Source organism: Spermophilus citellus (assembly GCF_964194105.1).
Source record: "Spermophilus citellus genome assembly, chromosome: 1".
Classification (NCBI taxonomy): Eukaryota; Metazoa; Chordata; class Mammalia; order Rodentia; family Sciuridae; genus Spermophilus; species Spermophilus citellus.
In genome coordinates, this window is record NC_138182.1 from 159,720,042 (window position 1) to 159,745,674 (window position 25,633).

The 25,633-nt window shown below is 47.8% G+C and overlaps 1 protein-coding gene across 1 annotated transcript; it reads right to left on the minus strand.

Annotated features, from left to right (window-relative positions):
• Nucleotides 1-20,486: 20,486 nt before the first annotated feature.
• Nucleotides 20,487-23,348, minus strand: TIFAB (TIFA inhibitor). The gene is made up of 2 exons (XM_081309297.1): nucleotides 23,316-23,348; nucleotides 20,487-21,480 (listed from the first exon to the last, which is right to left on the minus strand). Exon 2 carries the CDS (start codon nucleotides 21,468-21,470, stop codon nucleotides 20,841-20,843), a length of 630 nt encoding a protein of 209 aa, XP_081165423.1. The 5' UTR covers nucleotides 21,471-21,480; nucleotides 23,316-23,348; the 3' UTR covers nucleotides 20,487-20,840.
• Between the last annotated feature and the right edge of the window lie 2,285 nt (nucleotides 23,349-25,633).

Genomic DNA, 25,633 nt, shown 5'->3' on the forward strand with positions numbered 1-25,633 from the left:
ACCTCTAACCTACAGGGGAAACATTTGCTCTGCAGCTGAATCTACACCAGTCCCATTTATCTTCTCTTAGCGTGCTCCACTTTACCTCCTCCCCAATCCTGGAGCAATTCATTTCTCACAATTGCCAGAGTCATTATCTCTAAAATTCAGAGTAATCTTTTTGCATAATTTATTAATAAATTATGTTTATTTATCATTAATATGAGATCTAATGATAAATAAACATAATTATAACTAAAAGGAATATACGTAGAGTACTTTTTCTCTTAAATGTGATAGAAAGCAGAGGGAAGGAACAAGCTTCAGAGTCTGTTTACTGGGCTCAAGTAACAGCTTCGTTATTGACTTTGCAACCTTGAGCAAGTGACTTAATGTCTCTTGACTCAAATGAAATGTGAGATGTGAGGTATTCTTATTCTCAACTTACCCTCCTTCATGGGGAAGCTTCCCGGACTCCCTTGCAGCTACAGTTCTGGCTGAAAGTAAATTTGTTGATTTTTCTGGAGGGAGGTTTGGAAGGCCTTCTTTTCCCCGGAAGTTTGCTGGAGAGCTTGGTTGTGCCAGGGAGCTTTGGTTGTGCTGAGTTTAGAGGAAATCAAGAAAGATGATGGGAGAAATTGTGACATAGCTATGGTGGCAGCTACAGCAGCTGCCTGCTATCTCAGGTCTCTAAGCTATACAAGCCATGTGTCCTTGAATATAAGGGTTTGTGATACGTACATTGCAGAGCTCATTGTTACCCTATGCAAATGCCCCTCCATCCCTTACTACAACCTTGTAAACATTCAATTTCCTATACAAAAAAAATCTTCCTTTGCTAATACCTCAAATGACTTCTGTTTTTTTTTTTTTTTTGCACTGGACCTGAATGACATAGGGTGATAATACTGCTAATTTTTTAGGATCATCAGGATTAGGCATGCTATTAAATATAAAATACTCATTGCAGAAGAAGCACTCAGTCAGTGGTACTCACTAATAATTACAGTAAGACTGGTTAGCTGTTAAAATTTGGGGAAACCAGTCCTAATAAATTGCATCTTGCTGCCCACCAGTGTTAGCAGGATTTTTTCCCACTTTGGTTTTTCCAAGCAGTCAGCAGGCATCTATAACAAGAAGAAAATGATCCTTGGCTAATGTTGCTTTCCCCTTATGTTCTCGCCAACAATTCATGTTGCCTTAAGAGATTAGGCCTTTTTATTGCTTGCCTCATTGCCCTGCTGTCTGCACCAAAGTTATGTCCTGGCTGGCTGGGCACGCACAGCCTGCTGATGGAGTGCAGGCCTGTTGCACTGAAAGCACAGGGGTTATTTGATCTCTTCGACTATGGCTCTTACAAGTCCCATGGAGAGTGTTCTTACCCACAGAGCTCTGCTACGCTAATTGTCCCAGTGTAGGCTGAATAAGAACAATTATACCTAGAGCAGAGAGGGTTTCTCTGGCGGTGTTTGGCATTTGGGAGTGGGCAGCCTCAATGGGGCCTTCAGGATCAGCTCTTGCTCCCACTACACCCTTCCCAGACACTTAGAACCTCCAAAGCTGATGGGCAGCAGCCGAGGGAAGATCACAAGGAGCATCCTCCTACTTCTGGAGAGATTTTCATTCAGAATTAGCTGAAACTAAAGTTCTGGAATACAAAAAAAGTCTTCTGATTTAGTGTCTATCAAAATGGACCCAAAGCCTGATATGTTACCCTCTGAGCCCTGGCCTGCAGACCCTATTGGTGAGAAGGCAGAGAAGTACTCTCCCCACCCGGACCCATAGTTTTTATTAAAAAGCTGGTTGGCACTTTCCCCACTGTGCATTCTCATTATAACTCATCCAAAAAAAGCAAGGTTATCCTACGAAGCCAACTCATAAACTTTTGAGGCCCTGGAGAGGTGCTCAGACTCATTCCCCTTCGCTGGAAAAAGTATAAGCAGAGGGGAACCCCTGGCTGCAGGCTTCCACGGCTCCGTCAGCACCAGCGGCCCATACCACCTCCCTCAGGCTTGCCTGGGCAGTCTCCTCAGATCTAAGCCCAAGTGTGGCAATCTCCAAACCCTCTTGAGATTTGCTTCAGGACTGCAAAGTGCTCTCGATGGGCCACAGAACTCAATTCTAGCAACCATGGGTTTTTTTTTTTTAAAGGAAAGAAAATTTAGACTTTGAAGAGTGGCAAAAATTCCCTTCCTTAAATTGAACATCTGCACGCAGAAATTCCAAACCGGACTCCCCTCTCTCACCCTGAACAAGAAGAATCAACTCAAGATGGAACAGAGACCTAGGTGTAAAACCAGAAATTCTGAAACTACTAGAAGAAAAAATATGAGTAACACTTTAAGACCTTGGTCCGGGAATGTTTTTTTGAATAGTGCTTGAAAAGCACAGGAAACAAAGACATAAATAGAAGAACAAGACTCTATCAAACCAAAAAGCTTCTGCACAGCAGAACAACAGAATGAAGAGACAAATTACAGGATGGGAGAACATTTTTGTCAACTATTCACTTGACAAAGAGTTAACATTTAGAATACATAAGGAACTCAAAATGCTTAACAAGGAAAAAAAGGGTAATGCAATTAAAAAATTTCAAATAATCAAAGTAGATAGTTCTCAAAAGAAGAAATACAAATGGCCAACAAATATATGAAAAATATTCAATATCATTAGTCCTCAGATAAATGCAGATCACAACTACAATGAGATGTCATCTCACCCCAGTTAGGATAACTGTTATCCAAAAAACAACAACAATAAGTACTGGTGAGGATGTGGAGAAAAAACAACTCTTAATTCACTCTTGGTGAGAGTATAAATTAGTACATCTATTATGGAGAACAAAAACTAAAAATACAATTACCATGTGATCCAACTATCCCACTTCTGGATATATATACAAAAGAAATTGAATCAGTAAACCAAAGAGACACCTGCACTCCCATGATTATTGCAGCACTATTCACAGTAGCTAAGATATGGGCTCAGCCTAGATGCTGTCAGCAGACTAATGGATAAAGAAAATGTGGCATGCGTGCACACACACACACACACACACACACACACACACACAAAATGGGATATTATTTAGCCATAAAGAAGAAAAAAAAAAAACCCTTTGTAGCCTAATGAATGGCACTGGCAGACGTTATATTAAAGCTAGACACAGAAAGATAAGTACGGCATGTTCTTTCTCATGAAAGTGGAGAAGGATGACCTGAAAGTTGAATGGAAAGAAAAGGTATGGGTAACACTTTAAGACATTGGTACAGGAAATGGGAAGGGCATAGGTGTGGGGGATGGGGAGGGAGTGCGGATAAAAAGGAGGTCAGATTGGATGCGTGCATGCCGTAGGCGTGTATGGAAACATCAGGCTGAATCCCATCAAGGTGTGCAATTGATATATGTTAATAAAAAATTGAATTCCCTTCCTTTACCCTGAGATTCTGTATCTCTCTGTTTCCTTTATTCACAGCAAAATCCTCCCACTTTAGTATGTATGGGAAGTACCTGAAGAAAGACATCATGAGGAAACACTGCATACTTACCAGGGTGGCTATGCTTTTTTTTTTTTTAAAGGGGAAATAACAAGGATAAGTGAGGATGCGGAGACATTGGAATTCTCATGCATTGCAAGTATAGTTGCTGTGAAAAATAGTAGTGTTTCTTCAAAAAGATAAACAGAGAGATAACATAGATGCAATAATTTTAGTTCATTTTTGCTGTTTAAAAATGTGAAAGTGCTGGGCATGGTAGTGCATGCCTGTAATCCCAGCAGTTGGGGAGGCTGAGGCAGAAGATCGCAAATTCAAAGTCTGCCTCAGCAACTTAGCAAAGCCATAGCAACTTAGAACCTGTCTCAAAATAAAAAATAAAAAGGGCTGGGGATATGGCTCAGTGGTTAAACATCTCTGGGTTCAATCCCCAGTACCAAAAAAAAAAAAAGCAAGCACTTGAACAAATATTTTTACACTGGGGTTCATGTGGCCAAAGAGTGGAAACACCCCAACATTCCATAGATAGAAAAATGGAGTAACAAACTGTGGTCTAAACACACAATGGAATATCATTTAGCCACAAAAAAGGAGTGAAGTGTGCTGATGCCTACTACAACATACATGAATCTTGAAAAGGTTATACTTAGTGAAATAAGACAGACACAAAAGGCCCACATATTGTATGATTCCACTTATATGAAATATCCAGAATTGTAACTTTGTCTAGACAGAGTAGTTGAGAGGTTACCAGTGGCTGATTACTACTAGGCAGATTACTAGTCATTCATCCCTGCTGAGTCTGGGATCAAAGGACTAGTAGGGACTTTCCAATAAACCCTGTAGTCCTGAGATGAGGAGCTTGCTGCAGCATCTACCCCCTATAAGGCAGCCTGGAGAGCCCTGCCCTGCAGCCTGCAGCCTGCATTTCCCCTGCTAGGCTCCTCTGCTAGGTCTGGCAAATACCAGAGGCAGGAGGTGCTTTAGGTTCTAAGCACTCCTTGAAGTGACCGTGCTGTCTTCACTCCAACAGTCCTGGTGCTCAGGTCAGGTTTGTGCTTCCTCCATTAGGGCTACATGGTCTCACTTTTCAGTGACCTGTGCCCAATAATCAACATTGTTTCTTGCATTTTTTTAAATAAGTCTTTTCTTGCTAGTGAATAGGCTGATTTCTAGAAAGCAGAATGGCCCTGAGCAATTACAAACATCTTCTGGGCTGATATTTGAAAATCTGTGCTGTGTCCTCTTGCTGCCTGGCACTTCAAGCCTTCTTTGAGATCAGTTTACACTTTTCCCCTGAGTCCCTCAGACTCATTTTAAGAAACTGAGTTTACACATCCTATGCAGGGGAATGTGCAGAAAAGAGATAAGCCTGGAAACTCAACTGTGAGTACTGCTCCTCTTCAGAAGGGAAAGAGGACAAGAAGCAGGATCATTGATTTTTACTGAACATTGGCCAGTTGCAAGATCCGGACCAGGCCCTTGGGAAACGGAAGTGAACAAGTTGCAGCCCATCCCTGGCTGTCCCTGATGGGTGTCAATAGCCTCCTCTCCTCCCCACCAGACACTGTGCAGTGCCCCCCCCCTCCAGGGAGGAGCAAAGTTGATTCTGGTTGAGCATCCTAGTTAAAATATGACATGTCCATATAGTAGCGTATAATAGGGTCATCAAGATGCTTTTCAGGAGTCATTAAAGAGGTATTCAAAAATGCTTACAGTAGAACTTTTAGGGAAGAAGTTGAACATATAATTTATATGCTAGAATATTATTAAATTTATCAAATACACACATCATGAATGGAAAAGAGGGGAGGAAATAACCTCAAAATAACCTCGTATGGATGGTAGGATAAGTGACATGTTTCCAATTTCCTACTTTAAAAAGACACATTTTTTTTTGTAAAGATGAATTTTGTAATTTATTTGTACACCTAAAGTTGCTGTGAATCTGACAACTTATTTTAAGGAAACTTACTATTGAATATGAATATTGAATATATACAGGAAAGGGCACAAATCACGAGTGTACAGCTCAGTAAATTTTCACTAGGTGAACGGACCCTCGCAGCCAGCCCCAACACGAGAAACGGAGCCCCTGGTGAACACTCAGCCCTAGTGTCAACTTCCAGTCACTGCCACTCCCAAGAAGCAGGACCCCTTTCCTAATTTAAACACCATACATTTTGTTGCTTTAAAAACTTTATATAAACTCTTTTTTTGTGTCTGACTTGTTGTGCTCAACATTATTAGCGAAAGTCATCCACATTATGATCTTATGTGCAGTGGGCACATATCATTTTTAAAATAAAAAACTACTAAAGAAAAAAAAAAGAGTGGATTTTAAAGGTGTGGGACATGCTCCATGTCCTGGGGAGCATTCTACAGTCCTGCCAGGAAGCTGATCCACAGCCTCCCGTCCCCATCACTGCCCTGAAGATTCTCTTGCCTGATTGCATTTTAGGACTAGGAAGGATTTGTGCTTCTCTCACCACCCTGGCTCACTTGCTGTCACGAGTGCACACAGGATAGAGAGGGGAAGACCCTGAACGTCTTGCCATGAGGCACACTGGGTATGAGGCTCAATGGGAAGTGGGGCCTTGGGGATCAAGAATGGGGTCATATCCTCCTGAAGGGAGGATCTTCCCTACCTGACATGCCAAGAAGTAGAAGCTTCCTCTTAAAGATTGCTTCATCTGGTCCCCCAGCTTGTCACATTCCTCAGCACAAAACACCCATGCACATGCATTTCTTGGAAGAACCTTGCATTGGAGGGACTACCATTATTTTTCATTTTGTGGACCACACACCTGAGACTAGAAGAAATTAACTTGTAGAGGATACCAGCTGGGCTTTGAGCCCAAGACCAAGGGAGCCCAAGATTTGGTTCTTGACCTCTCAAGGTCACCTCCCTGCCCCTCCTATTTGGCTGAGGTGGGGATGGAGGTCACAACAGTCCCCAGTAGGGAACTTGGTCTGGTGACTTGCTCCCAGCTAGATTGCCAGGCGAGTCATTCTCTCAGATGAAGCTTCAGTTTGCCCAATCATAAAATGGGCACTAAATATCTCCTTGCTCCAAGCCCTACTTCCCCTAGCCCTCAGGAATCTCTGAAAAAATGTTCTGGGGGGGGGGGGAGGGAGAAAACGGAGGCATTTTTATGACTCTCTCCTCACCTAAACCTGCTGGGCCAGGACAGAGCCCAGACCCTCAGGCTCTGACCATTATCCTACAGTTTGGACCCAGGCTGTCCCCGGCTTTGATGTTGTCTTGCTAAATGTCCCCGAGTCACTGGCAGGCTCTGATCTCTCCAGCACCTAATAACTCAAACAGCCTGAAGTAGTGAGCAGCTAATCAGCCAGGCAGCCCTTGCAGCTGCACAATGAAGCTGAAGAGAAAGGGGGTCCCTTTCATTCTTAGGGTCTCATTCTACAACCTGATGGCCAAGGCAGACACCAGCATCCACTGGACAGGGAGTGAGGTTAATTCCTGCAAGGACCTGGGTGGGGGTCTGCCTGACCATGGTGACCGGTTGCAGGGTTTGAATCATGGCTGTGCCGGCTGGGCCATCGGGTGGGAATTAAAATTTAATTTAGAAAGTCCTGTCTCTGCGGCCCTGGTGGCCGTCGTCTGGGTGATTGACTGGCTGGTTTCTTTCACCTTTGCATGCCTTGGGTTTTTACTGGCAGAGGAAATGAAGGCTGAACTGGGGCAGGAAATTCCATGTACACAGGTGTTTCTGATTAGCCCTGTGCACCTCAGCCAGGGGCACAACCAGGGGCCAGGGATGCCTGCATGATCCTGGAGCCCCTCTCTAGCCTGGCTGCCATGGCTGCTTTGCATCCAGGGGTGGCTGGACAGGGCACCCAGGCCACTGCCAGGTAGACAGAGGGACAACAAATACCACCTGCCACTGATAAGAGATCAACGGTGCACCACACCAGGGCCACCCCAGCCTCTGTTCCTGCAGTGGGCGGCTGGTGGCACCAGGGCCTGACCTAGGAGATTAGCATCACCCTGAGGTGTGTTTACACGTTGTAGCCAGCACTTCATGTGGCTGACCTGCCCCCATTTTCACATCTTCCAAAGGGCTTAGAGATCCAAACAGCACCCCTGTTTCACTTAAAGGGTCCCTGGAGGGGTTGAGAAGGGTAGCCTTGGGCTTGGTATGAGATGGTCATCTGCAGGGGTTGTTTCAGAGGCAGAAGAAGCAGATTCCTCTCATCCCATAATATCTCCCTTCTGTCACAGGAGCATTTTCACCACGACTCCTTCGCTGGACTGGGGAAAGGCACTGGAGCTCTTATGAAACCCAGAACATACCTGTGGGGAGGAGCATCCCGTGAAATGGCACACAGAGATACGCCAATGTCCACTCCACCTCACCCCCCTCAGTCTTTTCATCTATAAAATGGACACCACAGTAAAGAGCTCTGCAGGACCGGCACATGGGTTAATGAGATACACCTGTAAAATGTCAGGCACTCGATCTACAACTAGCACTCAGAAAATCCACACATAGCTCTCACCTGGTATGCAGTGCCTGGAAACAATCCCAGGGAATTTCTCCAGAGAAAAATTATTTTATGAATAGCTTGGAGTACTACTTTAAACACAACCCCTCCCCCCCCCATCATAGCCAATTAAGATGCCCAGGAATTGCTTAGAGACTGAGGTGTGTTGTGATGTAATCGTGCATTACCAGTAAGACCAACACAACAGGGATGAATCCAGGTAAAATGTCCAGGAAATAACTGGAGGAAACAAGCCTGTCTGTCCTGATTTCATCTGTGAAAAAGTATGTTCCCCAAGAAGGGCTGAAGAGGATGTAAGTAATCTTTGTGTATTTAAATATTAAATATCTTTAAGTCACTCAATAGTTCAGTATATAATAAGAATAAAAATTAAATGAGAGCAGATATATATGAATATGCCTAAGCTATCAAGTTCCTGCAAAATAGGACCCAGTGAGATCAGTCCGGGATGAAGAAAGCCCTTTTCCCACAGGGACATGGAAGCAGAGTCATCAGACTGAATGTGGCCACCACATGAAGTTCCAGGTTTGGTGTGCTGGGAATGTTGGGGACATGTGGGGTTAGCAGATGCCACAGTCAGCTTCTTTTACCAGCCCAGGGCATCACCTCCTCTCTTGCCCCTGTAGCTGGACTTTGACCAGTAGGAGGGGCTGGGAGTAGGGTTGCACCCATGTGCTCAGAACAGCTGAGCATTTCAGTTCTTTGAGAAGAGAACCGTGTTTTTATTGCTCTTATGACTGTCATGGGCATCAAGCAACCTGTTTAGAAAAGACTCTACTGTCAGTGGAGCACAAATGAATGACTACCATGTGGGATTGTGCAGGTTGAGAGGTAGAGCAGCTAAACTGAGACCTCTAACAGCTGGCTGTCCACCCACTGCTGGTGGGTGGGCAGTGAGGCACAGAGAGCAGGTGTCCCTCTCCCTGAACATCATCCAAAGCACAGCTTTATCTCCAACTCCAGGGTTTTCTAGCCTGGCCAGAACAGCATTTGCCAGTCTGAGCACAGAACCTTCTAGAATCTGTAGTTCTGAGTCCCTGGAGGGTGGGAGCCAGGCCTCACCCTTTCTTAGCTGCACTTCCTGCACCCCTCCCCAAGCTCTCCAAAGCCATCTGAGTACATCGTTACCAAGTTGTCTAGGATGCAAAAGGACGGTTGGGACGGCAGCAATGGTTCATGACTTTCAATTCCTCCTCTGAAACCACTTGCAGATATTTCTGCCCCTTTCTTCCCTCTCCCCTCCCATTTCTTCCTTCCCCCAGGACAGGGCTATAAGATAGTAACGCACATCCACCTCCCTTTGCAACTGTAGCTCCTCTTGTGGGTGTTCCATGATTCTTAGGGGGAGGAGTAGAACCTGGCTCTGATCCACTTTCCAACACTCCTCCCTCCCCTCATCCTAGTAAGTGCCATCAGACTGGGAGCTTTTACCATGGAAGTGTGACAAAAAGATAACTTCCAAACACTGGTGCCTCAGTGTCAGTCCAGCAGTGTATTGAGTGCTTCCCATGCACTCCATTCCATCTTCCCCAACATCCTGTAAGATGGGTGACACTTCTGTTTTATAGCCAGAAGCAACAGAGCCTGGGAAAGGTTGATCTCTGGCCCAAGGTCCTGAAACTAGTAAATGGTGGAGCTGGGATTCCATCTGTAGCTGTTTGACTCCACCATCTAGGCTTCTCTTCGCTCTAAATCCCTCCACTCAAACTTGTCTTTTGTCTGGAATTCTAGGAAGTGTTGGTTCTGTTTCTCATCAGCAGGACCTGACACTCCCCAAGGAGCAGAGTCTCTGGGTATTTGTATGTTGTTCCCCAGAGGCAAACCATCAGTGTGCAGAGCATTGTCTCAGTGTCCAGGATGTCCAGAACCAGCTGGAATCAGAGGCCTTCTGGACTCCTGCCCTGCCACATGGAAATGCCATTTGTTGTCAGCGACTGTAGTTGGAGAGCTGCCTTTAGGTGCAGTGAGTCAAAAGACCACATGGAAACACTTTAGGCTGAGCCGGCACTGGAGAAGCCCTGGCTTGCAGCCACGAATGGCGGCAGGTCCAATAATGCTGAGCCCCAGGTATGACTGTTGCCAAGAAGAGAGGGGAGTTTGGAGACTGACCAGCAACTCTGGCTCACGCAAAGAGTCCTGTGCGGCGCTAAACATGTGGGTACTGGGTAAACTTGGGCTCCTGGGCTCTGTGCACTGACTCTCTTGGCAAGGACACGCTCTTTGCTTGGCCGCCTTGGGTGGCAGGGAGAAGGGATGTCTAAACCAGGAGACCAGAATCCCCTGAGGTTTGGGGCAAGTTCATGCACGTTCTTGGGTGTGAAGAGGAGCCACAACTTTCTCTGCATTCTCCCATGACCAGCAAAAGGCTACCCCCACCCCCATCCAAGAGACCATGGTAGGAACAAGGGGACTAAGCCATTTAGCATGTCCAGACAGACAAAGTCACCCAGGGAAAGCTGGTTGAGGGAGATGGGCCAAGCTGGTGTAAGCTCCTGAGAGTGGGAAGTGGTACACAGCCTGGCTCTCTGAGCAACATGGCGCTCCTCCTGCTTCCCTTCCCGGCCTGACCACACAGGCTGCAGAGAGCAGGCCCCCCTCAGGCCGTCAAGGAAGATGGCCTCCCCCAGCATCATCTGTGAACCTCATCTCCAAGCTCAGAACTTCCTCCCAGGTGGGGTTGCCCCTTCTCGGGGCTCCAATTTCCCCATCAGCCTTGGGCCGTATATCTTCCCCTCCTTTCTCCTGGCTGCTTTATGGCTTGCTGGAAACACCTTCCCTTAGCACTTCGAAATGTATCACTTGAAAGCATCTTAACGTTAACCAATGTGATTCTTTTTTAATTTGAAGGGGCTTATTTCTCCGAATGGCTTTCCTGATCTTATAGGAGGGCATGCTCCCTAATATTAAACTTTTTCTTTAAAAAAGAGCAAAAAATGACTCACATCTGTTTGATATTTAATTCAAATTGAATGGCAGGACAGCAACAAAATTACACTGCAAAAGGCCATAAAGCGTGATGTTTAAGAGAGCCAAGCATACTGAATCTACATGCCAGAATATTTGAAATGACGAAAGATGTAGGGGATGTGCCTGGGCGATGGGATGTCTCCTACCTAAAAATCTGAGGGTAGTAGCTTAATGGGAGAAGGTGTGAGCCTGGAGAAGGGTTCATTCTGCACTGGCGGGCTTTGTAGAGACTGGTTTCTAAACACATGTAGTTGAGGGTCTGAGATCCCAGCCTCAAGCAGGGGTCCTGATCCTGTCTGGGGTCTAACACTGGGGTCTAGCTCCAGGTTTGGGGAGGGGGGAAGGTTTGTCTGGCCCTCTGGCCCAGGCACTGCCCTGCCCTTGGAGTCCAGGAGGCCTTAGGGTTTGGCTATATAATGCAGAGAATTTACTAGAAAGCCTCTCTGCCCTGCCACTGATCTGTTTATTAGAGACACAAACATCTTGTATGAAGAAAGCAGAGAAGGGGTAGGGCTCAGAGAGCTGTGTCTCTCTCCACCCTTGTGAGAGCGAAGGCAGCCACTCAGTGCCACACAACCTGTCATGGCTCTGAGAAAGGTTCCAGGAGAGATGTGAGTGTGGCCTCTTGCCTAATATTCACTGTTGGGCCACATTTGAAGCCAGAGGGTTGATTCCAGGGCCTGGGCAGAACGGTTCCAATTGTGAATCACATCTGTTGATATCTGTTAAGTGGACCTGGGCAGCAAGGCTCTACAAGCCAAGCTCAGGCAGAGCTGGCCATGGCTGCCCCTCACCAACCACATGATGGAGGGGCAGGGGGCAGAGCAAGGACTGAGCGAGTCAGATGCTGCCTGAACTGTTCACCAGCTGAGTGGGTTTGGGCACACTTCCTCTCTCTAGTTTCCTCATCTACCACATGGAAGGGTTTAAGCTCCTCTGAAGGTTATTTTGAATATCTAATTTGATAAATACTTTTTAAATAACAAAATAGTGTATGAGTGTCTTGAATGCCCACACTGACCCCCACCCTGAGGCTTCCAGGTAGATACCATCTTTGTTTCCAGGCATTTTCACATTGGTTATTTTCTTGATGTAGCCAGCACTTGGATCAAGGGACTGGAATTTTTTCCATACCGTGGTGTGCTGAAACTGTCTTATCAGGGCTGATTGTTAAATGGTTAAAGTGTAATTTCATTATTCAATAATGAAGTTATAATGACTCATTAAGAAATTACATTTCTAGTTAAATTATTTTAAAATTAAATTGCAGTTTAATAAGTTATGTTCAATACAGAGTGAATCATCAAAACTCACTGCTCTGTACTCTGGAGGTTATTTGTGTCTACTGCGCCCGGAAGGGGAAAAGCCACAGGATGGTAGGCTTCTGTGCATCTTTCCCCAACTGTTCAGCAATGTCATCAAGACAGTTATCTTGAAATTGATCACAGTGGGAGAAATGATACCACAAGAATTGGCAAGTGCTACCATCAGAGTTTCTGCTCCACAGACATTTACTAGTATCAACTGGTTGTAGAGACTGGGAAAATGAGGTGTTCAGAGTTTTGGGAACATTCTCCAAGCCTTGGCCATGTCAGATGTCTTCCTCTCAACACAGTACCTTCCTTCCTTCCTTCCACTTACTCATTCATCAGGCCTGAATGTCTCAACTTTCCCAGGAACTGGTGGTGAAGGAAATGATGTTCCTTTATAGGAATATTCTAGCCTCCTCAGAAAGGCCCCCACCATTCCTCTATTGGGGTCTCGCTTCTGCTTCTGTTTTCCCCCGAGCTGAGCCAAAACATTTGCTCTGGTTTGGAAAGCATGCTGAGAATCTCAAGTAGAAGTGTTTTCTCTCTCTCTTTTTTTTTAACTGTGGAGCAAAACTCACAGCTCATAATTACCCTGTGGTTTTCTAGCCAACACTTTACCTAGACTTGACAGAGCCCAGAGGCAGGCACACAGGCGTGTGTGTGTGTGTGTGTGTGTGTGTGTGTGTGTGTGTGTGTCTTTTTTGGGGGATGGAGTAGGGAAGGAGAAGTCAGACCACATAAAGCTTTGTGATGTTTCAACTTGAAATCTGCACAGCAACCACAGACCCTACAGACCCAGGGGAAGAGGAACGTAAAACTGAAAGACAGCCCTCTGATTGCTCACTTCCCCCCTTAGCCTCCAATGAGTGTCCACAGGGGACCATGTGTTCCTCAGTAATGAGGCCCAGCGCTGGTTCTGGAAGCCTCCAGCCTCCAGTCTGCCTGCTTCCAATACTCCCGGGCAGATCCCCAAGTTTGGGAGCTCTGGACCTTGTGTTCATGTTTCTGAGCGGTGACAGGCTGGGTGGTCGTGCCATACCAAGGAGACAGGACCCATCTGGAAACAGGAAAGCTGCTGGTTGATAGCAAAGGAATCAGGGATGTGGGGCTCCGCAGGTTCTGCTGGAATTTGCCACTGGCTCTTGGGTTCAAGGTCCTGTATGCACAATGATTCTATTTGCTAAGTAGAACCATTTACTCTTCCTCTTTCCACCCAGAGCACTTGGTTGTTCAAAGTGCATTTAGCCTTTTCACCAGCAGCTTTATTTCGATTTATTTTATTTTGATTGAGGTTCTGTTACTAGCCGCTTAGCCCGGGAATCCTGCCTGGATCCTGGGCTGGCTAGATTCATCTACCCACTCACATAAGAAATAGGAAAAATAAAAAAGAAAAAAAAAAGGAAAAATGAACTTGTATGCAGTTTGATCAAACCAGGGCAAAGCAGTTATCTTCCTTCAAAGCTGGATTTGAATAAAACTAATTTTCCTGCCAATTTGACTCAAGAGTATTTGTGGAGTGCCAGGAGTGGCTGAGTCTAACCTCTTCCGGCAGGCAGTAATAGTTCCACCCGGTAATGGTAATGGTTCTTCTCAAAGCTCTGTCCCTGGATGCTTACTCTCAGCCCACCCAAATTCTTCCCCCCATTTCAGTCTCCTATCATCAGTCAATAGACCCTTGCTGAGGACCTGCTGGGTACCAGGAGCCTGAAAAGGTACAGACAGGGCTCTGCTGAGTGGTATGGGCACCCTTCCCCTAAGTGGGAGGTTCCAGAATGTTGGGTCTGAAACAGGCCAGGCACAGCACAGAGTACACAGTGGGTACTCAATGTGTGGGCTCTTGCTAAGGAAAGGACCTTTGGGCATGGAGAAATCGCATCTGAATGTTCCAACACTGGCTTAGATCTGGGTCTGAGAGGCGTCCTCTCTTGGAGAAGGTGGAAGGGGATGTGTGAAGGCCAATCCAGGCCACACCTGGCACTCCTCTGCGTTTCCCCATGCTGAACCTGTCTCTTTGCCTTCCTCTTTCCTCTTTTACAGAGGCCGAGGGTCACTTAAGTTGAGGATGGTGATGGAGGGGTAGTCTACTTTTACTCATCACCTTAAGGGGCCCCCCTGAGCACTGTGGCCCCTCTGTCTCTTCCTATCTGGTGCCCATCCTGGGGCCCCAGGCAAGGCTGAGGGGCAGTGACATGGACATATTAACTGGCTCACGCTGGCATTTGACTGTCTTTAAACCCATCGCTTTCTTTTTCCCTCCTCTGCTCTATCAGGGTCCTACCTCGCTCCTCTCTCTGGTGGCCTATCTCAGCAGGCCGGCTGATCTAGCTAGCGTCAGCCAATGGGAGGCGCTGGTGGGAGGGCCTTTTTGCTAGTTTCAGCCAATGGGAAGCATTGGAGGGAGAAAAGTGACAGAAAAAGAGAGAAGCTGGGGTGTTTCTCCCTCTTACCCAGAATCTCAGATGGAGTCACCTGAGTCAGCTGTGAGCGGCTACCTCTCCTCTGTGGCTCTAGTCTGCCATGGGAAGCCTCTCTCTGAGGTCCCCGCTTGCACGGCAGCAGGGGAAGGGGACCGGCTGTCCAGGGCAGTTCTGGCCATGGCCTAAATAACGTCCACTCTGGTTCTGCTTACATCACCTCTCGTGGTTGCCCCTCCAGCTCCAGGGATTGTAGCCAGTAGTGACAGTAACTTCCTACTCATAATAATCCCTCAATTGCAACTCCTATTTGGCTTCTCAGGAATTCTGCCACGTGTGTACCCAATTTCCTGAAATAATTCCCCCCCACCCCCACCCCGCGCATACTTAGACTGGTTTTTGTTTTCCTGACTAGATCCTTATGATACATCTCCTAAACAAGGTAACTTAACAGGGCCCATGTTCCCAGCACATCTGCAGCAGGCTCTTGGGAAGAGTGACATCATGATGTTCTGGCTCCTCATAGCAATTAGAAACACCAGGTCTGCCTGTCTGGCTGATCTCTTCCTCCAACAGCCCTTGACTCTGCTTTATTCTGAAGTCTCCCACAGTACCCCTGTCTTTAAAGGAAAGCAAGGCAGACATCTCAGCCAGACCTTCTTCCAGCTGTTAGAAAGCTAGAGCCAGGGGGTTCCCTGATGGCTTTGCCCATACCTGATACACATAAACTGTGTTGTTAAGTAACACAGGATCAGAGAAATAACCTTGGAGGAGCAAAATCTGCTGCTTCTCCAGAGTCCCAGGCCCCACAGTTCTGTCCCTCATATCCACATTGATTTGATTTTGATTCAGATCTGTGCTTTTTTTGTTTCTAAATGTCCAGAGCAGGGTGCTTTATGACAAGTACCCCATTGAGAAGTGGGCATTGTGGGGATAGAGGCCATTTTCCTCTGGAAAGAAAAGGGAGAGGACCTAGTAACAACCCTGGGGGTGCTGGCATCCTCACCAGAGTGCACATTTTTGTGGCACAAGCCCCTTGCCAAATGTCACTTTAAACCCCTTTCAACTCATGTGTCTGAAAGAAGAAAATAATTAAACTCTTCTGTCAGGGATCACCTGGCTGTCCACTTAGGATTTTTTGTTCCCACTGGAGCATGTGATTGGAAAACAAAGGTAAATGGGAGCAATTTATTCCTGCTTCATTTTTTCCCCCAGCAGGATTAAAGCTGCTCCAGCCATAAAGAGTTTACAAACTCTAAAGAAAGATAATAACTTCCCTTCTCACAGCCCGGTCACTCGGAGGTAATGCATGTTTCCAATCAGCTGAGAATGTAACTCAAATGGTAGGTTTTATTTCACTTTAATCCTCCTGTGAGTTCACGTTAAAGGTAAGAGGAATCGCAGTCCCACAACACAAACCGAGTTCATTAGACACGGCATCTCCTCCTACAGGTTGAGGTGCTAGACTTTTACTCTTTCCTTCGAATCTTGGATGGGCTGCGGTCCTGGGATGACAGTGAGTGGGACGTAGGTAGAGCTGAGAGAAGGAAGCCATGCTGGAGGGAGGGGACAGCTGACCACATGGACTATGGTGACATCAGCCACCACCAGACCTTGTCCTCCAGTGGCCTGCTTGGAAACCTTTAATGCCGCTCTTTCTTCTATGAAACATGCTCTTTCAGTTTAAGCATTGCCCTCTCCGACCTTTTTTTTTTTAGAAGATGCAGATGTCTCCAGCAGGGTTACATTCTGGTGTCCTAGGGTCTCAGGGAATCTCTTTAACAGTTCTGGTGTGTGCAGATGGAATGAGAGTATAACAGGGCTGTGTTGCTTGTGTGTGTTTGGGGAAGAGGGTCTGCATGGGGTGGCCCCCACTGCACAAGGGTCAGGGAGAAGACTCAGAGCAGATCCTGTGGATGTTTGGTGGGCAACAGGCTTGACTCAATGCAGTCAGGCCTGTTCCTGACTGCTACTGCTCAGGGCCCCTCCCAGAATCTCCTGGGGCTGTCTGTCTCTTACGTGCCTCTGTTGGGGACCGGCAGTACTGGCTGAGAGCTGTCTCTCGCTTTCCGTGACATGGTGCCTTGTCGAATTCATCAACCTTCTCAGCAGTCACCACAAAGAACCCCCAAACCTCAGGTTCCTCTTGAGTTGTAGCTACAGAAGCTCAGGAATGAGAAGGAGGCACCTCCTTGTTCTGCCCTATTTGGAGGCTCTGGGCTGCCCCACTGAGTCCCAGCCACCTCCACTGTCAGCCCAGGCTCCACAACCTTCTCTCTCATGCTGGTGACTGGTTTCCCTGAACTGTGGGCCTCAGCCTGTCAGCACCTGGCCTAAGAAGCCAGGCTCAGGCCTCAGCACCCTGAATGGCTGCCTTGACCACCAATGCCCTATCTGTCTGTCCATCTGCCTTTTTTCCAGTTCCAACAACAGTGGTCTTTGTCTGTAAGGAGCTTGAGGTCTTACTAGAAAGACAAATGTGGAATATGAAGGCTTAGTGAGCTGATGCCCCACATAGGATGGCCTTGGTCAGCCACAGGCTTCCTTTCCCTAGGCTGCAGTAAAACTGGATCATCTGATGTGCCTGCCATTGTTTCCTCATGGCACTGCCTTGGGCTTTGGGGCCCTGCTCTGTGACTGTGTGGGGGCAAGTGTGTTTCCATTGACATGTTGGCCTGCATGGATTCTGCAAGTCAGCAGATGGATTGGGAAGATTCCCATTCTTGGAAAAGCAGAGGAGTGTGAAGGTTAAGGTGCCTTAAAGGACCACATGCAGGATGACTTCTAAATTTCCCAACATTGCCTCAGAGAGAATTGTAATGCTCTGGGGTCTATATGACTGTCATTGATGTAGCTCTTTTTAGCAGATGTATGCTCTTGTGTGTGCACCTGTGAACTAGTCGCTGTGTCTACTTGTGTTCAGTTTGTCCCACTGGACTAGCCAATGATATCTGACTCTCTTGAGCACCTACTGTGTGCCACAGACTGCACTAGATGCTTTACATGTGGAACTTCATTTGATCTCTGTGATGGCCCTAAGAGGGGAGGTGCTGCTATTGTCCTCATTTTCTAGAATAAACTCCATCACAGGGAGATTCAGGCACTTGTCAAAGATCACAGAACTAGTAAGTGGGCAGCATGAATTCTAACCCAGGAGTAGTCTGACCACAGAGCTCCAGCTCAGACACACCATGGTGTTCACATGGGTGTGTGTGCCCCTGAGTAGGGGGCTGATGAGCTGCATGCTCCTGGGCTACCAAGCCACCCTGGATGTGGGAGAAAACAGAGGGCATGGTTGGGAGGGACTCATCCCCTGCTCAGGCTGCCTGTGCTGCAAGGGAAGTGGTGTCAAGAGTATAGCCCGAGGGCCTGAAGCTGGTCTGAAAATTCCAGCTGTGAGGAGAGTGGGGTTGGGTGTCAAGGATCTATTCAAGAAAAGTGGAGCCTAGGATGGGCAGAATTTTGCTTTCCTGAAAACTTAGTAAAAAGCAAAGTGTGAGTTTCTTGGGGAGATTTCGTGAGTTGGTAGAGTCTGAAACAGCAAACCAGATGTTTCCTGGCTCCTGCCCATCCTGTGTCTGGCCTGCGATTCTTCAGCCTGCTGTTCAGTGCATCCTGGGTCCCCAAGGGGCTCATAGACTCTTCATTCCAAAGACCCAAGTCACAGAGTCTGCCATGGAGGAAGTGGGCTGTCCTCTCTTGGAGAACCGCAGCAGGGTAGGTTTGCTCCTTTCTAGAGGGAAGACGAACCCTCACTGAGGCCCTGGAGAGGGGCTCTCGGTGGCAGCAGCTTGTCTCAAAGTTCTCCAAGGAGTCAGGAAGCTGCACCTGGGGACCTCAGTGCTCCCACCAGCTTGCTGTCTTCTGTCTTTGATGCTCATGTCTAATCTCTAGTTGTGGCCTCTATTTCCCTAGGTGGGAGGTGCTCTGTAATGCATCATTTGGGCCACATTTCAGTCTGTGAGGGATCATTGCTGCCTTTAGAATCAGCAGTTCCAAACAATGGGCTCCATAAGATCAAACTATGTGTGGCCATTTCTTGCCAGCCCCAGCAAGGTGTTTCTTGTTCTGTAAACCTCAGCTATTGGGCCTTATGATGCAAAAACAGGTCAAAATTCCCTCCTGACTACTCAAAGGTCCAGGGCTAAAACCAAACCCTCCATCAGGGAATCACAGAAAGCAATAAGCCTTTGGGTTCAGGGAGCCAGCCTGCCAGGGTTCACATCTTCCTAAGCTGCAGGTTTGCAGTGAGCCCTCAACTTTATACCTATTGAGTTCTTTCTCTCAGGTCCCATGACAGTGGCTGACCCTTATGAATGCCTACTGTGTACCAGGCATGGCACAAAGCACTTTGCCTGTTATTTTCAAGAGGGAAAAATATAGGCAAAAACAGTCTAAGTCACTTTCCCAAGATCATGCATTTCATAAATGGTGTAGGGTTGGGCAAGATAATTAACCTTTGAAGCCTCAGTTTCCTCACTTGTAAAATGTGGTTAATACAATTCATCACCTATCTGGAATGATGTGAGGTTGGATAAAGCAATATACACCACACCCAGCAGAGTAGTGAGTCCATAATAATATGTCCAGCTGGAGGAGAGAGAAAATACAGTGACTAGAGCACCAATCAACAGTGGTGATCAAATAAGGAAGTCACTAGCTCCTGAACCCATGTAAGTAACCTATAGTCTTCCTGAGCCTGTGGAAGCGGAGACTGTCAGCCTTGTTCAGTGCTAGTTCCTGGGGCTTTGTACACATCTGGCAAAAGGGGGCGGGTGCTTGATGAAAGTTGAATAAATGAGAGAAGAACAGTCCCAAGGGGTTGTTCACAGCATGGATCAGTCCCCTCCCTGCAGACCGTGCTCTCCTCTGCCTTGTGGCTCTAATTTCCAAGGGAGGGGAAGCTTCCCAAGCAAAGGCATGGCTGGGTCTTGTCCAGTGCTAACTTCCCCAGGGGGAAGAGGCTAAGGGTCTGGGAGCAGAGTTGAACCTCCTACGGCCTGCCATGGGTGCAAAAGGGTCTTTCTTTGATGGGAAATGGCAAAAGTCAGAAGTGGTTACAGAGCCCACAGACACGTGTCACAGTGGGTACAGCATCTTGGATACCCTGGACCATGGTGACCATCTGAGTTTGTAGGTCCCACCCTCTATTACAGGGATGGACACTGATTCTAGTCCACACTCCCAGGATAGCGTGGCAAGTGGCTGCCAGCATGCTGCACCCCCAGTTCACAGAGGCCTTCTCCCACCTTTGGCCTGCCCAGATCCTTATCAATCCCTTTTTTGGAAAGACCACCTCCGCCCATTGATAAATGACACATCTGAGTATAACAACTTCTGAACTGAATTCTAACACAACGTCCCCACTGCAAAATTAGTCCTGAAAGAGCCCATTTGCTCTGGGAAACCACCTTTTTCTGAAGACCTTTCTTTGCTCTTGGTTTGGCCAAAGCTTTGATCCAGAAGTAACAGAGAATGGGAGAGTGTGAGGATGAGGAAGGCCATGGTAACAGTGGTGACAATGGATTTCCAGGCAGGCCCAGCTCCTGGCTCCCATCCTGGAAGTACTGAGCTCTGCCTGCATCTTTCCAGAAATGTGAGCCTCTACCTTTCCAATTTCCTCTTACACCTCTTTTAGGTTTCCCACCCCCACCTCCGCATGACAACGTGGCGTTCACGTGGCCCATATGGGGATCAGAGAATCCTATTGGGTATGCCAGCTTAATGAAATACTTGCAGTTTATTAAACCCAGGCTTCCCTAAGCCCTGAGTGCCTGTGGGTATTTGAAAGCTGAAGGTAACCCCAAGCTACCACAAACGTAATTGCTACATGTGTCCATGCATTCTTGCTGCAACCTCAAACTCCTCCTCTTATGCAGTGTGCGAAATGAGCAACATAAAGTAACTCCTAGTCAGACAAGGCGGGGGAATGTGGAGAAATGCTGAGAGAGTCTCCCCAGAACCCCTCAGGGCCTCTAAATTATATGAAGTTCCCATTACTTCTAGCCACAGAGGGCGCTTCTCCACCCCCTGGCTGTCAGCGTTTGCAGAATTGGTTCATTATAAGTGAGGCAGTCAGCATGCCTCGAATGTCAACCTTCCATGTCAACTTTGCATGATGTAGCTCAAATATTTCAAGCCCTGTTTCAGCAAGGCTTGCTCTCAGCAGCAGGGCTAGCAGAGAGCAGTGTCTGGCAGCTCCCTCTAGAGCTATATTTCTGTTCCTCCTCCAGGGCTTGACTGCAGTGGGCTGTTCCAAGTCTGGGAGGGGATGTAGAGAACCCCAGGCGCTCCTCTGAACCCAGGAGGGGCTGCCCCTGGGGGATGCTTTCCCATTCATCTGTCTCCTCGGCCTTGGGTCTGTAAATCAGGGGTGAGGGGCTCATATGGAAGCAGCAGACAAAGGCCTCAAGGGAGGTGCCTGTCTCTATGTGGATAGTCATCTGGATATTGGAAAAGGAGATCCTGTTGGTGACACTCAGGGGGACCTGCTCCAGGAATCTCAGCAGCAACCCGTTGACCCACACACAGCTCTTGCGACTCAGGTTCTTGAGGCAGAAAGCCAGCAGAGTGCTGCCGGGCTCCAGGTAGGGCTCCAGGGACAGGTGTCGGCGGGAAAGGTGGGGCAACTGCAGTTGGAGGTGGGTGTCATGTCCCCGGCCAATCAGCAGTGGGCTGGTGTCATGCTGCAACTCCAGTGGGACATTGATGAAGGCGGCAGTGCCCAGTGTGGGGTGGTACAGGCTTACCCGCAGGACTGTGAGAGAACTTTCCATGGATGAGCTCCTGAGAGGATGGAAAAGAGACACACCTCTGTGGCTCCCTGAGGTCACACAGCCTGTTCACCTCAGGGACCCCCTGTCCCCAGCCACATTTAGCTAATCAAAAACACATGTCCATGGATTCTGCCCAACCCAAGATGGAGTCAAGTTTGCAGAACTGAGTTTAGTGCTAGCTTCATCTCTCCTGTGTTTAGACAGTAGGACATGCCACCTATCCTCTCTGAGTCTTGTTTTCTGTATTATGAGTATGTCCATCTTTCCATGCAGCAAATGGGGCATACCGCCTGTCAGGGTGGGGTTTTGGTGGACTAGCATTTGGAGATAATTTGGTCCCACTTCATGGGAAGAGTGGAGTAGACAGTCCACACCATCTTTCTATCTGGCAATCACACAACAAACCCTCCCTGAGCCTTCCTTTAAGCCTGGCACCTAATCAGTTTTTGTGGATCAGCAGATGCAAATTACCCTTCTCCTTAGGAGCATCCAGCTGGAGGAGGAGAGAGTGCTCCTAGCTCTGGAGGTGTGGCAGGACACAGGTGAGGGCAGCCTACTGGGTCCTGGGTATCAGAAAGGGAGAATAAGGACAGCAAGCATCTTCTAAGCACTTCTTGTAGGCTGGGCACCATGCTTGGCACTTCTCCCTTGTGAAGGGGATGAGCATCCCATCCTCACCTCTGAGCAGAAAGCAGATGCTGATGCAAAAGGTGAAGAGTGCCAAGAGATCACTCGCTAAAGAACCCAGAGGCGCTCAGTGGAGGCAACCGCAATGTCTACTACAGTGAGAAATGCACACATCCTTTGTCCCACACTCCATCTCCAGGAATTTTTCCTGTAGAAACTCATTGACACATACCATAAAGCCACCTCTAATGATCAGCTTTGTTCCTGCATGGATTTGAGGAACACAAACTCTCTGGCACTTCACATACTCATATTCCATCCAAATGCTCCTTATTATTCAAGGCCAGGTTCAAAGGCTTCCTCTTCTATGAGTATTTTTTTTTTTTTTTGGCCTGGGGAAGGTGATCCCAATTGTCATCTGGCAACCACAAAAGGGAGAATCCCTTTTGGGGCACCAGCTACATTTTGTATTTCATGCCTGAGTTCTGTAAGCCCTTGTCCTGTCTTCCTTGAACTCCTCTCCTATCTCCCTGAGGTCTCCCAAGGGCAGGTAGATTGTGTCCCATTACCCAGTACAGACAGCACCTGGCCAGAGCAAGTGTCTAAGGCACATCTGGACTAAATAAGAAGCCCACACTAGTGAAGTCAGGTCCCAAGACACCACAAATAGTAGACTAATTCTCAAGAGCTGTAGGACAAGGAGCCTGTGCTGGATGGTACAGAATCCTGGTCTCTCCTTGTGCCCAACCATCTGTACCTCCTACCTTTTGGATGTATTAGGTTAATGTTGACCTTCCAGTCTAACAGCAAGGCCTAGGCCTCTTGGGACACCCCTTTTAGCTGGTGTACAGTATTTCTGCCCACATTTCTCCAGGACAGCTGGGATGGGCAGCCATGCCTTCAGGTTTAACCAGAAACTCAAACTTCACTTCTAGAAACCAATCCCAAGGTGTGAAGACCCCGAAAGAATCTCTCAGAAAGGATTCACTGCCACTCTGTGTGACCTTACTCTGCTCTGTTGAGTGATCCAGAGCTGACAGAAGTCACCCATCAGAGCGGAGCCCTGAAGGGACAGTCAAAGGTCTCCTGGATCCTGGCTGGTCTGTGGAAGTGGAAACCCAGCCCTCCTGTCTAGAAAGACACTCTGGAGTGTGTGTCTGGTGAGGATCGCATCTCCCAGCCTCCCTGAGGGTTCTAGTCCCTCTGACCTCCACTTACCTTTTGGCCAGGGCCTCATCTGCATTAGCCCTGCATTTGTGAGCTCTCTCGAGGGAGTGGGTCTGGGGTGGGGCAAGACCAGAGACGCTTCTTATGGCTGTGGTTCAGTATCATGATGCGTCAGAACATGCTTCGGTTTTGTTGCTTTCTTCCTTATTCTCCTTAGGAAAGATAATGAAAGTGTAATTTTCATTTGCAGAAGTGTAACTAATCCACTGCCTGGAGTTGGAAAATCCCAGTCTGGGACCCCTTCTAGGAGGGGCCTGCTGAAAGGTGGGGTTCCCTCCTGGGTTGCAACATTCCTACCACCACAACCCCAGTGTCCACAAGCTTCCTTCCCCCCTGGATGTTAAGTGGGGTGAAAGCAGCTCAGGTGTGTTGGAAAGGAGATCTTTGTGGGTGGACAGATGGCCACTGGCAGGGAGCTCCCACAGCATGAGGAGCTCATTCTGGCTGGACAGAGTTTAGCCAAGGAAGCTGTAGGCAATGTGGCAGTCTCCAAAGGTTCTCAGGAAAAGGTGAGGTGCAGCAGAGAGAGAAAGGCCACTTACAGAAGGTGGCCTGTCCTGCAGAGCATCAAGAAAGATGTCTCTAATGCCCTCTCCTCCTGGCTCTATTGATCTGCAAGCAGTCTAGAAAATGTCAATGTGGATGCCCACCCACAACTGTGGGCTCTGAATGAATGTCATGGAAGTGGTGACCTCTCATGTGGCATGGCTCGTCACAGTCCACCAATGTGTTCATGTCACCCTCGTTACCCACCACCCTGCCAAGGTGACCAAAGACATGTGCCCATCGCATGCAGGGGGAATCAAGGCTCCAGGAAGATCTGTGCCAAGCACAAGCCCCAGAATGTGTCAGCAGCAATGTCCTTTCTTTCTCCCATCAGACCCTGGCTATCTTGGGACCTCTCAGTGTTTATAGCTGAAGGGTGAAAGGTGGGCCACCCCAATCAGCCAGCAGGTGCCTGGTCCACCTCACTGCCCCCAGCCCTCTGCTTACTCACTCCTCATGAGTAATCCATGTGGCCTCTGACAGACGCTTCTGCCTGCTTCTTCTATTCTAAGCACTTATGTCCTGCCTTCACTCTGGTTCGTTGCTTAGTAACTAATGGGAAAACAGAGAACTCTAGCCATAATCATCCATCCTTACCTGCTCCAGCCAATGTGATACCACCACTCAGGCTTCCTAGGCAATCAGCTCCCCCAGAAATGGGAACTGTATCTACATTTGGAGTGCCCAAAGCATTAAGTGCAGGCTCCTGCCCGAGTTCCCTCCTCCCCACTATCTCCCTGTGTTCCAGCAAGCCTAGGACTCTGCCAGATGTGCCAGGGAGGCTTGCCCATATGCTTGGGATGTCAGCACGGCTACTGGGGGCTCAGGGAGACTCAGGCACAAATAGTGGTTGCTATGGAAGGATGGCGATGGGAGGGCTTTCCAGAGGTGGGAGGCCTGGGGCTAGTCCTGACCTCAAGGTCAGAATCAAGAGGCTGGGTGCTTAGCAGTTAAGGGTCTGGGCTTTGGCCTCAGTTATGTTTGATTCACCTTCTATGTCTTCATTAAAGACATAGAATTATGGTTAAATCTTTTCATCTCTCAGAGCCTTGTGTTTTCTACCTATGGAATGGGAGTGGTCAGAATATCTGTTTCAGAAGACTGTTGTGAGTATTCAGAAAAGAAAAGAGTAAAAGCATTAAAGTGCCTTAGGTATGGTGCCTGCCTCAGAGCAGTCTCAATGAATGAGAGCCAACTTGAATGATGAAGCTCCATCCAAAAGAGGTGGTTATAGGTACCTTCTCACCAAGAACATCTATACATGCTGAGTTTTTACAAATCTGAAGGCACTGGAGAGCAACAGATGGCTAGAACCCAGGAGAGGAGAAACCTGTTCACTTAAGCCTCACATACTAGCCTTCTTCCCTGTGGGGCATTTGCCGGTTTAAAAGTGACTGGGGCTAAAAACTGAACAGAAAGTGGCATTTGAGAACTCTTGAGAGTCTTGCAGGACAGAGGAGACAAACACTGGAGCTCAGGACGCAGAGGGTCAAGAGCCCCGGGAAGAAGAGAACCACAGAGAATGGAGCTCTTCTTCTTTATTGTCGAGTCATGTGCTGATTTCAAAGTGGGTGGGATGAGAAACTGAGACCCCCACGTAAAAGCAAGTGCTAAAAGACTATGAAGCCAAGCAGAGGCTTAGGGAGTCTCACAGCACTGAGTGGACCAAAATTGGAGTTCCGGACCAAGGAAGAAGGGCCCTGTTAAACACCCAGGCTTTCTATTGAGACCCATAGGATTCACCTAGAACTAAGGGAAAACCA

Bases quoted from the DNA above. Each gene is read 5' to 3' on its own strand.
- TIFAB (XM_081309297.1), bottom strand. From the start codon at position 21,470: ATGGAAAGTTCTCTCACAGTCCTGCGGGTAAGCCTGTACCACCCCACA.